Source organism: Lycorma delicatula, chromosome 1 (assembly GCF_047948215.1).
Source record: "Lycorma delicatula isolate Av1 chromosome 1, ASM4794821v1, whole genome shotgun sequence".
Classification (NCBI taxonomy): Eukaryota; Metazoa; Arthropoda; class Insecta; order Hemiptera; family Fulgoridae; genus Lycorma; species Lycorma delicatula.
This window is the reverse complement of record NC_134455.1, coordinates 134,999,768-135,015,324: the sequence shown is the minus strand read 5'-3', so window position 1 is coordinate 135,015,324 and position 15,557 is coordinate 134,999,768. Positions and strand designations below refer to the sequence as shown.

At 31.4% G+C, this 15,557-nt stretch overlaps 1 protein-coding gene across 1 annotated transcript in view; it reads left to right on the top strand.

The window, feature by feature from the left end:
* Positions 1 to 2,502: 2,502 nt before the first annotated feature.
* The window catches only part of LOC142317649 (uncharacterized), a 71,611-nt gene continuing 58,556 nt past the window's right edge, over positions 2,503 to 15,557 (top strand). The window contains exons 1-3 of the mRNA XM_075354205.1: positions 2,503 to 2,856; positions 5,335 to 5,461; positions 12,956 to 13,103. Of these exons, the coding sequence (XP_075210320.1) occupies positions 12,987 to 13,103 (117 nt within the window). The 5' untranslated portion in view covers positions 2,503 to 2,856; positions 5,335 to 5,461; positions 12,956 to 12,986. The remainder of the gene's footprint in view (positions 2,857 to 5,334; positions 5,462 to 12,955; positions 13,104 to 15,557) is intronic.

The window sequence follows — 15,557 nt, the reverse complement described above, 5'->3', positions numbered from 1 at the left end:
TCTACGTTATCGAATGCCTTTTCTAGGTCTATAAACGCCAAGTATGTTGGTTTGTTTTTCTTTAATCTTCCTTCTACTATTAATGTGAGGCCTAAAATTGCTTCCCTTGTCCCTATACTTTTCCTGAAACCAAATTGGTCTTCTCCTAACACTTCTTCCACTCTCCTCTCAATTCTTCTGTATAGAATTCTAGTTAAGATCTTTGATGCATGACTAGTTAAACTAATTGTTCTGTATTCTTCACATTTATCTGCCCCTGCGTTCTTTGGTATCATGACTATAACACTTTTTTTGAAGTCTGACGAAAATTCCCCTTTTTCATAAATATTACACACCAGTTTGTATAATCTATCAATCGCTTCCTCACCTGCACTGCACAGTAACTCTACAGGTATTCCGTCTATTCCAGGAGCCTTTCAGCCATTTAAATTTTTTAATGCTCTCTTAAATTCAGATCTCAGTATTGTTTCTCCCATTTCATCCTCCTCTTCTTCCTCTATAACACCATTTTCTCCGTATAACTCTTCAATATAATCCACCCATCTATCGACTTTACCTTTCGTATTATATATTGGTGTACCATCTTTGTTTAACACATTATTAGATTTTAATTTATGTACCCCAAAATTTTCCTTAACTTTCCTGTATGCTCCGTCTATTTTACCAATGTTCATTTCTCTTTCCACTTCTGAACACTTTTCTTTAATCCACTCTTCTTTCGCCAGTTTGCACTTCCTGTTTATAGCATTTCTTAATTGCCAATAGTTCCTTTTACTTTCTACATCACTATCATTCTTATATTTTCTACGTTCATCCATCAGCTGCAATATATCGTCTGAAACCCAAGGTTTTCTACCAGTTCTCTTTATTCCGCCTAAGTTTGCTTCTGCTGATTTAAGAATTTCCTTTTTAACATTCTCCCATTCTTCTTCTACATTTTCTACCTTATCTTTTTTACTCAGACCTCTTGCGATGTCCTCCTCAAAAATCTTCTTTACCTCCTCTTCCTCAAGCTTCTCTAAATTCCACAGATTCATCTGACACCTTTTCTTCAGGTTTTTAAACCCCAATCTACATTTTATTATCACCAAATTATGGTCGCTATCAATGTCTGCTCCAGGGTAAGTTTTGCAGTCAACGAGTTTATTTCTAAATCTTTGTTTAACCATGATATAATCTATCTGATACCTTGCAGTATCGTCTGGCTTTTTCCAAGTGTATATTCTTCTATTATGATTTTTAAATTGGGTGTTGGCAATTACTAAATTATACTTTGTGCAAAACTCTATAAGTCGGTCCCCTCTTTCATTCCTTTTGCCCAGCCCGTATTCACCCACTATATTTCCTTCCTTGCCTTTTCCAATGCTTGCATTCCAATCTCCAACTATTATTAAATTTTCATCTCCTTTTACGTGTTTAATTGCTTCATCAATCTCTTCGTATACACACTCTACCTCATCATCATCATGGGCGCTTGTAGGCATATAGACGTTAACAATCGTTGTCGGTTTAGGTTTTGATTTTATCCTTATTACAATGATTCTATCGCTATGCGTCTTGAAATACTCCACTCTCCTCCCTATCTTCTTGTTCTTTTTTTTTTTTAATTAGCTTAATATATTACAAATACTATTGTTATATAACAAAGTTAATTATTAACAATTATTCAAATAATTTGTTATATTACATAAGTGCAACTAGTATTCAAAATGAAATATAATTTAAAAAGTTCTGACAGGCTAATATATAAAAACAAACAATTGACAACCAACCTAAATGTTTTCGGAATTACCTCATTATCACTGTTAGCTATCAAATAATGTAATCGTGAAATAAAGTTATTTTAATTTTTTGTTTTTCTATCAATGAAGGTGTAATTAATACTTACGTAGGTTCAAAATTACGTAGACTTGACAGCCGAACTTGTAATGAACCGTTCCTAACCAAATTCGCGAAAATTTATCTTTCCACACTTTGTACACTACGGCGTCAGTGATCTATTTTAATTCAGACATTTTTTTTAAAGATTTTAAAATGATTTCAACTAACATTTTATTCGGCAAGATAAATGTTTTATACATTTACATTATAAATTACTCTAGTGAATAACGTTGACGTGAATTTACACACAAATTATGAATCATTTATAGTATCAGTTCGAAAGAAAATATCGTTTTAAAAGTAATTTCTGGAGAATAAGATCTATTCCAGCACCCACTTGCAGGATGCTGACGAACTAATGACAAAGAAATAACGATTGTAGGCTAACAGCCTAGAATCTACAGCGTAGAAATAACGATTGAAATTACATAGAGAAAACCTTATATCATTATAATTAAAATAATATATGTTTTGTATGCAGACTAATTTTCACGCAAACAATTTACAAAATAATGAAAGCTCAAATCCAAAAGCAATCGTATTTTTTAATTTTTTATTAATAAAAAAAAAAAATACATAAAAAAAAGTATCTTCTCAAAAATAATACTTGAATATTTTTATTAAATTACATGAGAGTGCAAGTTCTAACTTAACATAATATGGAAAGACGATTTTGGTTGAATATTGATCTACAGTGAAAATGTATTTTTTGAATATTAGCGATTTTTTCTATTGTTTACTATTAGGTCTTTTGCTTCTATTCGCTACCGTGACTGTTCGTTGTACTTTTAAGTTTGAGGTTACTTTTGAAAAATATTTCTGTAAGAGTACAAATTTTAGTGAATATTTCAAACAAAAGACTTCTTGTACATTTGTATGACAGCATTTAATTAACGTAAAAGAAAACCTTAATGTAATATAAAAGTAGATTGATTTTATTGACTACATAAATTTGTGATCGATTGTTCTTTCAAGGTGGGCTATATCTAGGATATCGCTTGTTAATCTCTACATTTGTTTTGTCCTACAAATTAAATTGATCATCGTGAGTGGTTTTTCAGTATTGTTTACTTACACCACATGTATAGTACATTTATAATATTTTTACCTATTAGCGAATCGATGAGTAGTTTTTTTTTAATGATAGTAATGGAGTGATCGCTGTATTGCTATGTTTTTATGTGCGAATTAAAATTAATTGTACTTAATTCCATAATATTACTTAAATTAATTGTGTTTGTAGTTATAGTATCATAACCTACTTGTACCTCTTTTATTTTTTTTGTCTTCAGTCATTTGACTGGTTTGATGCAGCTCTCCAAGATTCCCTATCTAGTGCTAGTCGTTTCATTTCAGTATACCCTCTACATCCTACATCGCTAACAATTTGTTTTACATATTCCAAACGTGGCCTGCCTACACAATTTTTCCCTCCTACCTGTCCTTCCAATATTAAAGCGACTATTCCAGGATGCCTTAGTATGTGGCCTATAAGTCTGTCTCTTCTTTTAACTATATTTTTCCAAATGCTTCTTTCTTCATCTATTTGCCGCAATACCTCTTCATTTGTCACTTTATCTACCCATCTGATTTTTAACATTCTCCTATAGCACCAAAAGCTATAATCTATATAGCTATATTTCAAAAGCTTCTAATCTTTTCTTCTCAGATACTCCGATTGTCCAAGTTTCACTTCCATATAAAGCGACACTCCAAACATACACTTTCAAAAATCTTTTCCTGACATTTAAATTAATTTTTGATGTAAACAAATTATATTTCTTACTGAAGGCTCGTTTAGCTTGTGCTATTCGGCATTTTATATCGCTCCTGCTTCGTCCATCTTTAGTAATTCTACTTCCCAAATAACAAAATTCTTTTACCTCCATAATCTTTTCTCCTCCTATTTTCACATTCAGTGGTCCATCTTTGTTATTTCTACTACATTTCATTCCTTTTGTTTTGTTCTTGTTTATTTTCATGCGATAGTTCTTGCGTAGGACTTCATCTATGCCATTCATTGTTTCTTCTAACAACTTTTTACTCTCGGCTAGAATTACTATATCATCAGCAAATCGTAGCATCTTTATCTTTTCACCTTGTACTGTTACTCCGAATCTAAATTGTTCTTTAACATCATTAACTGCTAGTTCCATGTAAAAATTAAAAAGTAACGGAGATAGGAAACATCCTTGTCGGACTCCCTTTCTTATTACGGCTTCTTTCTTATGTTCTTCAATTGTTACTGTTGCTGTTTGGTTCCTGTACATGTTAGCAATTGTTCTTCTATCTCTGTATTTGAACCCTAATTTTTTTAAATGCTGAACATTTTATTCCAGTCTACGTTATCGAATGCCTTTTCTAGGTCTATAAACGCCAAGTATGTTGGTTTGTTTTTCTTTAATCTTCCTTCTACTATTAATGTGAGGCCTAAAATTGCTTCCCTTGTTCCTATACTTTTCCTGAAACCAAATTGGTCTTCTCCTAACACTTCTTCCACTCTCCTCTCAATTCTTCTGTATAGAATTCTAGTTAAGATTTTTGATGCATGACTAGTTAAACTAATTGTTCTGTATTCTTCACATTTATCTGCCCCTGCGTTCTTTGGTATCATGACTATAACACTTTTTTTGAAGTCTGACGGAAATTCCCCTTTTTCATAAATATTACACACCAGTTTGTATAATCTATCAATCGCTTCCTCACCTGCACTGTGCACTAACTCTACAGGTATTCCGGCTATTCCAGGAGCCTTTCTGCCATTTAAATCTTTTAATGCTCTCTTAAATTCAGATCTCAGTATATTTTCTCCCATTTCATCCTCCTCAACTTCCTCTTCTTCCTCTATAACACCATTTACTTGTACCATCTGAGAGAAAAACATCTGAAATGATATCTAAGAGAAAAACATCTGATGAGAAGGTTCCAAAAGAATTTTTCAAACTGGTACCACTTAAAGTGGGCAACTGCCACCTACTTTAGGTATTGAAACTTGTTAACATTTATAATAAATATTCTTTCTTTCACGATTTTATAAAAAGTGCCATATTATACAGTTGTTGTAAATCAGTGTTTACCCACTGTTAAGAGTACTGAAGAATTGGTTCCCAGTTGAAAATTTAAAATCATTTTTGTTAAGTTTTATCCATGTTTTGTATTTTTTTCTTAAACGATATGAGCAATTACTTGAACAAATTCCATCTTGTTCATTCTTTAATATATACATCAGTAGGTTTGCATTGGGTCAGTTAAACACTAAATTTAATTTTTTGAAAGCAGGTTTTGACAGTGGATGACCTGCCACAAGTTTAAAGTGTGTGCTCCATTCAATTAGCTATCAGTTTTGTGAGTTAAGATAGGCTTTTGTAGAGATAGGTTATGGATAAATTGCAAAGGTATGGCAATACTTAAAACCACCCCATTGAACATTTGCCTGATTTTATGTTTAAACAGAAATGAAGCTGTTACAGTGAGAGACTACTCTACATCTTCCATGCTATTATTCATGTGTATGATAGATATCGCCTTACAAAGAGTGCCATCCGTCTTCTTTAATGGCCAACTCTTGACAACTATTAAGGTTAGCTTATGATTTATTTTTTCTCCATAAAATTCTTACTGTAACCTTAAATCTAACCCTAACCTCTCTCCACAGAATGGATTAACATCTGAACAAGTCACTATAACTTACAAAAGTGATTGCTAACTGACTAGAGTACTGATAAAGTGGTGTGGACTTTAACCTTGCACGTTTAACCTTTGTAGTGCTTTCTGATATTTAGATTTGTGTTGTCCTGACACCAAGCATATGTGCTACAGTATATTAAAGTATGAAAAATTTGAATTTGATCTAGTAATTGTTCAGAAATACCCCTTATACTGTACATATATTATTAAGTATGAATTTACTGTTGTAAAATTAAGAGTTTTGTCAATTAACTATTCAAATCATTTGATAATACATATATTAGTCCCATATCAATCATGTTTGGAGTAAGTATGTGTACTTATCTACAGATACCAAAAGAAAGTGATTCACCATTTGCCCGAAAGAAAAAGGAAAATGTGATTCTAGTAGAATCATAAAGTAGAAAATTTATTAATTTTTCATAACAGTGAAATGGAATTATTTTTATTATTATTATTTTTTTGTTAGCAGGTTACTCGTTTGATGTTATTCTTCATTCCTTTCTGTTAACATAATTATTATGTCATATGTTCTCAATATTTGTTTTCAGGATTACAATTTTTGTCTTGTTGAGTATTTTTTACTTCATGTATCGCTTTGTTATTACTTAAATAGTGTAGCCAAACTTTTATGTCTTAACCTATGATACGCCAAACTATTTCATCTTTACAAGATTTCTGGTCTCAAGATCAAGGAACTTGTATTATCTCCTGTTTGTCATAAGATTTCATCATATTTTATTTGATAAATCTATCCAAATTTTCAACATTCTTCTGTACCCACTACTAATATTCTTTTTACTTCTCTTTTCTACATTCTTCAGATTGTAGTACCATAAATTGTTACATTTCTCATATATTTTAAAGAATTTTTTGTAATTAAGTCCATAAAATTTTCGCTTTAGTTTGTATACTATGTCCTCTGAATATTTCCTTTCTTTCTCCTTTCTGAATCAGAGCCTGTTTACAGATGAATTGTATTAATATGCTTGTAAATATTGTTTTATGGATGAGATGTTAAACTGATAGTGCAGTAACAATTCTTACATTTATCTACTTCTATTTTCTTTAGTATGGTGAGATTAGAATTTTTTACACCTGTGAAACTTTTTGGTACTCATTAATTTAACAAGGGGCCACTTTTTTATCAGGATTTGTTAATTTGTTGTGTGTTTCTATTATTTAACGTGAAATATGATTTCTTCTGATACTTACATCATAGATTAATTTGGGGGGGGGGGGGATCAGGATTTTTGCCTAAGTAATCACATTGAATCTGTTGCTAGTCACCTTATATTGCCATTGGAACTTTGCTAAGCTTAGGTGATGTCTCACCTTATAATAGAGTTTCTTATTTCACCATCCGTTAAAGTGGTTATGGAACCCAACATCATGTATTATTGCAGTGTATTACAATCGCCAGAGTCCAAGTAGATAATTGACCCCTGTCTCACATTGTGTTTTATCGTGTTGGTTATTGTTGAAAGGGACCTGTCGAGGAAGGATTCCAAAAATTAATCCTTTATTTCACTACATACTTCAACCAAAATCCATTGCTGTAGAACATGCATCAGGTACAAATACTTCTTCACCACTGATTATAACATATCTACACACCCTTCACCACCGATCATAACAAATTCACACTTCTTGAGTAATTCAATGCATACATCACACTTGTAATTATTCCAATTAATTACAGTTGTACTGTTGAATTTAAATTGTTGTTCATATTTCACTGATTCAATTTCTTCACTCCAATCATAAATGAAACTACATCCATAACTTATGATATGAAGGAATTTTCAAACCAATTACAGCCTCAGATGCTTACTTTTGTATGGCAGTTATGTAAATTACGAAACCACTGGACCCTTTTGCCAAATTACAGTTTATGGAGTTTTATGGTTATTGTGATAGAATCCTGATAGAAACCCTCTGACAGAATCCTGCGTTCCTGGAGAAAGTTTGTTGAAGTCTCCTTAGTTGTTGGCAAATCCTACAATTTCATTATGTTTTTCAGTAGGCCATTTTAAAGGTGTAAAGTAATCATGACAATAGCTTATATAAGACTGAATGTGACATTTCAACCTGTCTTTCAAAATTAGTATAAAAGCATACTAATTTCACTGTTATTATAAACACAATATGACCAGTAAATTAGTAAAAACAGAAGAATATAACAAAAACAGTGCTCCCCTCATTAATGAAGAAGTTTTAGGTTTTCCCATTCTCATTCACTTTGCCTGCTGAAATGTAAAGCTTATTCAGTTGTACTTCGACCACGTAGCATAATAGTTCAAATGGTATAGCATCATTTGCTACTACCTTAATAGCACTAAAAAAATGTCTACTCTTATCAAATTTAGATCACAGCATGAAGTCTCTGAAATCATCAATTTCATCTTCCACTTGTAGTACTTTATGAGTAATTTTTCAACTCTTTGAAGTTTTTCCATATATTCATTGTTGTTAGCTCTTTCTGGAACAGAAAGGAGCTAATGCAAAATAATGTGTGTTAAACCAGAGGGTGACCTCTAGGTCATATTCTTTACATGTTTGCCTAAGGTATGTTGTTTATCCAGGACCACTTCCAAATACTTGACCTTTATTCCAAAGGGAATTTTCTTCCCAGATACCTCCAATTGTCTGGCTGGGGCACGCCGCTTGTATGTAAACAACACCATAAGTTTCTCCCTGTTGACGCTGATTCTTCACCTATCAAGCCACTGCTCCACTAAATCCAGCTGTTGTTGAAGTCTCTCTACCATGTAAAACACATTTCAGAATTAGTAGTAAAAAGATGTGTCATCAGTGAAGAGGACCCCCTCCAAACATGGCATTTTGTTTGTGTATATAGTATACAGGCGGGATAGAACATGATCCCCTGGGGATCTCTGGCGGCTGTCACCCAGATGATGGATATGGATCTCCCCACATGTACTTCGAATTGTCTCTTCATTAGATAAGATTTAAGCAGCGTGACATGATGGTTGGGGATCATTGTCTTAGCCCAACACTTGTATAGTAGGCCATAATGTCAGACTTTATCAAAGGCTTTGGCCACATCTAGGAAAACGGCCGCTGACAAGGCTGTCCACCAGTCATACCAGTTGAAGGGTCGTTGAGTTGCCCTCTCAAAGGCCGAATCTCCGTCTCCAGGTATCGCCGGAGCCACTAAAAAAAAAAACCCCTCCCAATCAGCTTCAACAACACCCAGAGCAGCAAAATCAGTATGTAATTCTGGGGAAAGCAAACTCTTCACCGGTTTCAGTAAGCATACCACTTTTTGCTTGTTTTTCTCTTACTGTACCAAAAGTGTTTTCATTTCCATTCCTTTATTCCCCTAATCTCTTCTCTTATTTTTTCTTTATACTGCTTGTCTCTCTTCCCAATAATCATATTCTTCTTTTGTATATGTCTGTTTAATTTTCTGCTTATTTATTCTCTTGCGTTTTAATACTCTGTTCATTCATCATTATATGTTTTTGTTTCTTGCTATCTGTGGTTTTTTTACACCGTTACGTTTTTATGTGTGTCTCCTTTCCTGCCCTATTTTTTTTTTCTTTACCCACTTGTTGAAAACAAGTCTTTATTGTATCTAATTTTTGGCGTGTGATTTGTTCAGATTTTAACATTAGATAATTTTCTTCGAACCATCTTCATCCCACTTTGTTTTATTATTTTTTCTCAAATCTCTTAAATTTAAATTTCGTCATTATTTAATTGTGGTCAAAATCAGTGATTTCTGTTTATGTTTTGCAGTCCATAATGTGGTCTTGAAATCTCTGTTTAGCCATTGTATAATCAATCTGATTTTTTTCTTAAATCTCTTGGTTTCACTTGTGCATACTTTCTTTTATAATTTTTAAATGTGTTTACAGTCTTTAGCTAAATTTAATACATAATTCTAAAAGTTTAGTTGCTCTTACATGTCATGTCTAGTGTGTAATAGGCAATCACTTTTCCTTTATATCCCTCATGTGCTATGCATTTCAGTCTGCTATTACAATTAAGTTAGGTACCTTTATCAAATAACCAACGCTACTCTTTGTCCCTTTCTAATTTGTGACTTTTTCAGACAAATTTCTTTATTCATTGTTAATTAACAGACTGCTACATTATTTTAATTTAAAAATCACAGAAAATTAACTTAATGATTGCTAACTGTGACCTCCATTGGACAGATGCCTTATTACATTGAATATTTTCTGAAATGAGTTTTCGCCCCCTATCATGTGGTGCCACATGAATTTTGCGAAGTAGTATTCCACTTGGTCCCTGGCAGTTCTCTTATGCTTTTTACTACTCATTATTTCAGTTCCCCCACAAACATTCAATGCCATACAACACTGTATAGCTACATTTAAAGACAATTTTACATTTTGTAAAGATGCATAGCATATCCATTGTGAAATGTCCTGGTTCCTGGGAATCAGTAATTAAGTTTGTTAGAGAAACTTAATAGCATTCCTACATTGTTAAAAGTAAAGTTTGTTAGAAGTACCTAATTTATAAAATTAAGTATTTAAATACATATTCAGTGGTGCTGGTATTCGATAAAAGTACCTTAAATTATCATCATTTTTTACATGTTTGATTAGAACATCTGTTTCTTCATTTAACTTTTTATCTGCTGAAGAGGTTGGTGTAAAAACCTGTACTAGTAGTAGCAGTAGTAGGCTAAGAATCTCAATTTTGACAGAAATAATTCTTTCGCTGTATTGTTTGAAATAACAGATTCTTTGTCCTATTTTCTTATTTATTGTTATGGTTAATCCTCCATTTTCATTTAAGGATTTTGTGGAGATTATCCTCCCTGGCCAAAAACCTTGTAATATGTGGATATTTTTCAACTAAGGTCTTTTTTGAATTTGTTGGCTGTGTTACGTGATGTGAACAGATGTGTTTGTGGTAGCTCAGTTATTTCAATCAGTAGTCAGTTGTTAGCAACAATAGTTTAGTAATTTTCTTATTAATTGTTTATATCCGTTTATTTATAATAAGTGCTACAATTTGTAATTCTGCCAAATGTGAAGTATGAGAAGTAATACAATTTTTGATGCCAAAAAACAGTTCTGCGTCTGAAATTCACAGGCTAATTTGTGATGATGAAGAGACTTATTCTCTTCTTAATCAATTATGACTGTTTCTTCTTGGATAAAACATTATGGGAGTTGATTACTACTGTCGTCGGATCTCTAGATGACTGCTCATGAGGAGGTATGATAAAAATATAAAATAAATATGAGATATATAAAAATATAATCATGACATTCTTTCAGTCAGTGCTTGGAATTGTAGTAATTTAAATAAAAGAGGTAGGCTGCATAATGTAAAACAAGAAATGGATAGGTTAAAGCTAGTAATTAGTGAGATGAAATGGAAATATGAGGCATATTTTTATAGTATAGTTCATTTGAAATAAAAACAAAACTTAAAAATATGTATGAACAAACCTTATTACTTATACACAAAAACTACATTTATTTACTACTTTTCTACATAGCTTCCTTCAACTTCATCACATTTTTCTTAGCATTTCACTAGGTTCTTCATTCCCTCTTCAAGAAATTTAGTCACCAGTGACTTCAATTTGTCGTCATTGTCAAATCATTTTGATGCAAGCCACATTAAGGTGTAGAAAAGGAAAATAATTGCTGGGAGATAAATCAGGGATAGGGTGCATGATTGAAAATTTTTTCTAATAGTCTCAGTCTGATTTGCTTTGTGTGACCATTGTCATGTAAAAATAAAATCCTGCAGGCTAGCATCCCACATAAATGATATAAAACTGCTAATTAATAGTTTGCTGACTTACCTTCTAAGAATTCAAAATGGACAACACCGTCATAATATAAAAAAGTAGTAAGAAAAGCCTTACAGTTTGATCTAACTTGTATTTTTCTCTGTGTCTTTGTTCTTCAGGAAGCTTCCATTGGGATGATTACATCTTTATTTCAAAGTCATAACTATACAGCTATGGTGTTTTGACACATTTGAATAATTCTTAGTTATCGTCCAAATGAGTCGGCTAACAATTGTTCTGTGATGTTTTTCCAATGTCTATTTTTTGAAAATGGAAATTTTAGAATAGATTTTGCTGCTACTCATTTCTCATCCAGAATGTCAGTTAAAATACTTTCTCATGAGCTATAAGAGATTCCCACCTCTTCAGCAACTTCTCTAATAATGATACAACAATTATTGATTACAGTGCCCTTTTATTTTTCGTCTTTCTGATCTTCTTGGAACCATCTATACAACCCACAAGCCCTTTGTATTGACATAATATTCTCTTCAAAAACCTTTTCTACTTTTACCACTTCAATGCACTTTATGCCATTTTATCACAAAATATAAAGCAAATACTTCATTATGTAATTTTCAAACAAAATAAATCATCACTCGTAATAAATTGTATTCTAATTTTAATAACACATTTAACATTATAAACAGTGCTCTATAATGAAATTTTCTGACAATTGGTAAAAGAAAATTCATTTTAAACATTAAAATTAGTCAAAAAAAATTTTCTATTGTGAAAAATAAAATGCCTGACCTTAAAATTTTCCCAACTTGCATGTAACTATCCATTTCATAAGATGAATCTTGCAATCAGTCAGTTTCTGTGACTTGATGAGAAGCATCAAAAGGTGTTTCTTCTACCTTCTTGTGGTGTTTCTAAATTACTTAGTGTATATGTATGGTATTTGACAAACCATGGAGCCTGATAATTCTCTTAAAATTATAATACTCACCCACACATATCCCGTGCAACCACCAAGGCTCTTGTCAAGTTGAAATTTGAACCTATTCCATGCCTTTCTTACTCAGTAGATTTGGCACTCTATAATTTCTTTCTTTTTGCATTTATAATAATGAACTGAAGGCTGCAGTGAGGTTTTGGATTAAGGTATGGTGTTTTCTCATTCATGAAAAAACTGGTTCACTGTTGGGAGAAATGTGTAGTTGTAAATGATCACTATGGAAAAATAAATTTAAGTTTTGTAGCAAATGAAATATATTTTTATGCTATATCTGTATTGTTTGGCTACAATCATTGTCAAATGAAAAGATACACTTGTGGTCTTTTTTGTTTCAAAGAGCTCTTTCATTTGTGAGTTATGAGTGACTCTGCATTACATTTCAGCACTTCTGAACTATAATAATATATTTTGTGAAAGGTAAAACAATTTGTGAAAAATTTTATTTTTTAGATAATTTAGCCCTTTTGCTATTCTAATGATTAGAAATTATTAATTTAAAAAATACCTTAGTGAAGTAATGGGAGAATATTCAACCATTTTACTTTAAGTATACATTTGATGTTAGTTTATAGATCTTTCAGTAATTGATTTACAATTAATATTATTTTTGGTTGTAGATTGTGTAGATTCACTAATTCTTGATTCATTATGGAGGAATATTCATTATGCCCTGATATTAAGGAAGAAATCAGGGATGAAATTGAAGAAATAGAATGTTTGTTTGTACCAATTGCTGTGACAGAAGATGATCAGACTTCTGAGAATGTAAGATTTTATATTTTTTTTAATATTTCATCATCGTTTGATAGATTTGATGAATTTCTGTTATTCTTTGTAATTATTTCTATTATTTTTATTTTAACATATTTACAATACATAAATTCTTTATTACTGTTTTTAGTATTGTAATAGCTGTAATAGATTTATTGGAATTTCCTTACTTGTTATTTCCAATGTACCAAATTGACTTGACAGATTATATTTATTTTTATTATTGGGTTTTCCTGTCAGGCCTTTTTTAGCACATTTGTTAAAATCTTTTTCCATATAAGTTTAATAATTATGAGATTTGAATAAGAACAAGTTGGATGTAAGGAAGTAAGTAGTTCTGTTGCAACTTGTTTGGTTTCCCACTGTATCTTTTAAGTCAAAAGTGCATCCAAATAACTACATAACATTATTAAAGTGTAACTTTTTAATGAAGACCTTAATTATAATTCTCTGTAATATATCTTTCAAAGAAAGTTTAGTATGGTGATTCCTTAACTAATCCATAAGATTGGTTGGTTTCGTATTTTATGCCATCATTCTGTTTTGACATTTAAGAAATTTTCATTCTTCCTGCTTTGCAACCTGTTCAATCTCAAGTTACTGTTGATCATTAATGCCACTTTCTTCATTTAAACGGATCTATATGTACATATAAGATCACTGATTTTCTGTAAGTGCTCATATCTGTTTCTCACCTTTTGCTAAATCGTTTTAAGTACAAAAAGGTTTACAATTTTTTTCCAGATCCTTATTTTGGCAGGTGATTGATTTACAATTTCGTTACTGTGATTGCCCAATTAATATACTTCTTTCAACATCCAGTTGACTATGACTTTGTTAGATAAAGAATTTTATTAGGTTGTAAATCCATTTCATGATCTGATTGTGAAATTTATTTTTTCTTTGTTGAATTCAGTGTTATTCCGTAATATTGTTCATTAAATTAGTGCATAAGCTTTATTGATCTAATGGCACACACTCAGTCCATGATCTTTAGCTCCAAGAGTATATTTATTTTCATGCATTAACACATTAATTAGAAATGAATATAATTTCTGTATATACTTATATGCCTTGTAGGCCATCTCTTTTACATTTTTTTCAATCTAATTGCTAGATTGATACTAATGATTGCTTCCTAATTAATTACTTTCTGTACAGACAAGTATCCTTACCTAATCTTTAATACTGTATTGTCCTTCAGTTTATCAAATACAAATTTTAAAAACCTGACTGCTACACATCACGTCTATTTGATATGAATACAAATTATGGCTGGCCTCTTAACTCTTATTTGGAGCAGTGTTTTCACAGGATCCTGTCCAATGTTCTCGAACAAAATTATTAAAAAGGAAAAATAGTTCAGTTTTTATTTATTTTTTTTTGTCTTGATATAAACATTTAAGAGGTATTTTTTCATATAATGGTTAATTTGTAATAACTATTTATGTGTTTAATTCAAAATTAATTTCTTAGAAATAGAACAAGATAACATTTAGAATAGCATTATTTAGATAATATTTAGTGTACCTAGAGTTTAACCTTCTTGTGAGAAAAGTGTTGCATTTCTTTTCCAAAATTTTGAAATGGCAGTTATCTTAATTTTTAAATCATTAATATTTTAGAATCTGTTAGTCCAAACAAATAATTCCAATTAGCTAAACATTTTAACGATATAACTTTTTTCTAATTAATAAATGACAAAGTGTTACTGTTTAATATTACCAGTAAAATAAATTAACTTCATTGAAGTTTACTAATGAAAATTGAATACAGATAGAAGACCAATCAATGTTAATGCATTTATGCTGTGTAGCATGAAAATTTTCTTATGAGATGGATCTCTTTAGAATTTTCAAAAATGGTATTTTCAAAATATTTGTTAAAGTGTTCAATTATAGGCTATGAAAAAATATAGCTTAATTTAGTGGCCTCTAATCTTAAATTGTCATCTTGTGTCTATTTCCATTATGGAATTTCCATTGCTGCAGATATTTTATAGTCTGCTTTCAGAATGGCTACTAACTGTGCTCTCATATTCATCATTATGTTTATCCAGTTCTAGCAAAATCAAGACCCCTTTAATTGAATCTTTAGCCTGCAGAACAACCAGAACTTTACTTGTCACTGCGATAATAAGCTTTGGTTTCTGGATCAAACCTGTATACCCTCGAATTATCACCACTTTTCATGATCTTAAAGAAGTTTGGATCACTGTTGGCTCCAGCATACTACAGCATGACTGTAAAACAGTAAATAAATCTTTCTGTTCAAGTGAAAGCAGCTTTGACATAAATTTTGGCATGTTCAAATCATCCATTAAAATCATGTGTACATAACCACGGTTAATCCCATTGTAATTTGCAATTTCTTGGACATTCAGCCAATGATTTTCCAATATCAGGCTGCGCATATTGTTAATGAAATTTAGATTTTTGCTTGTTGGCC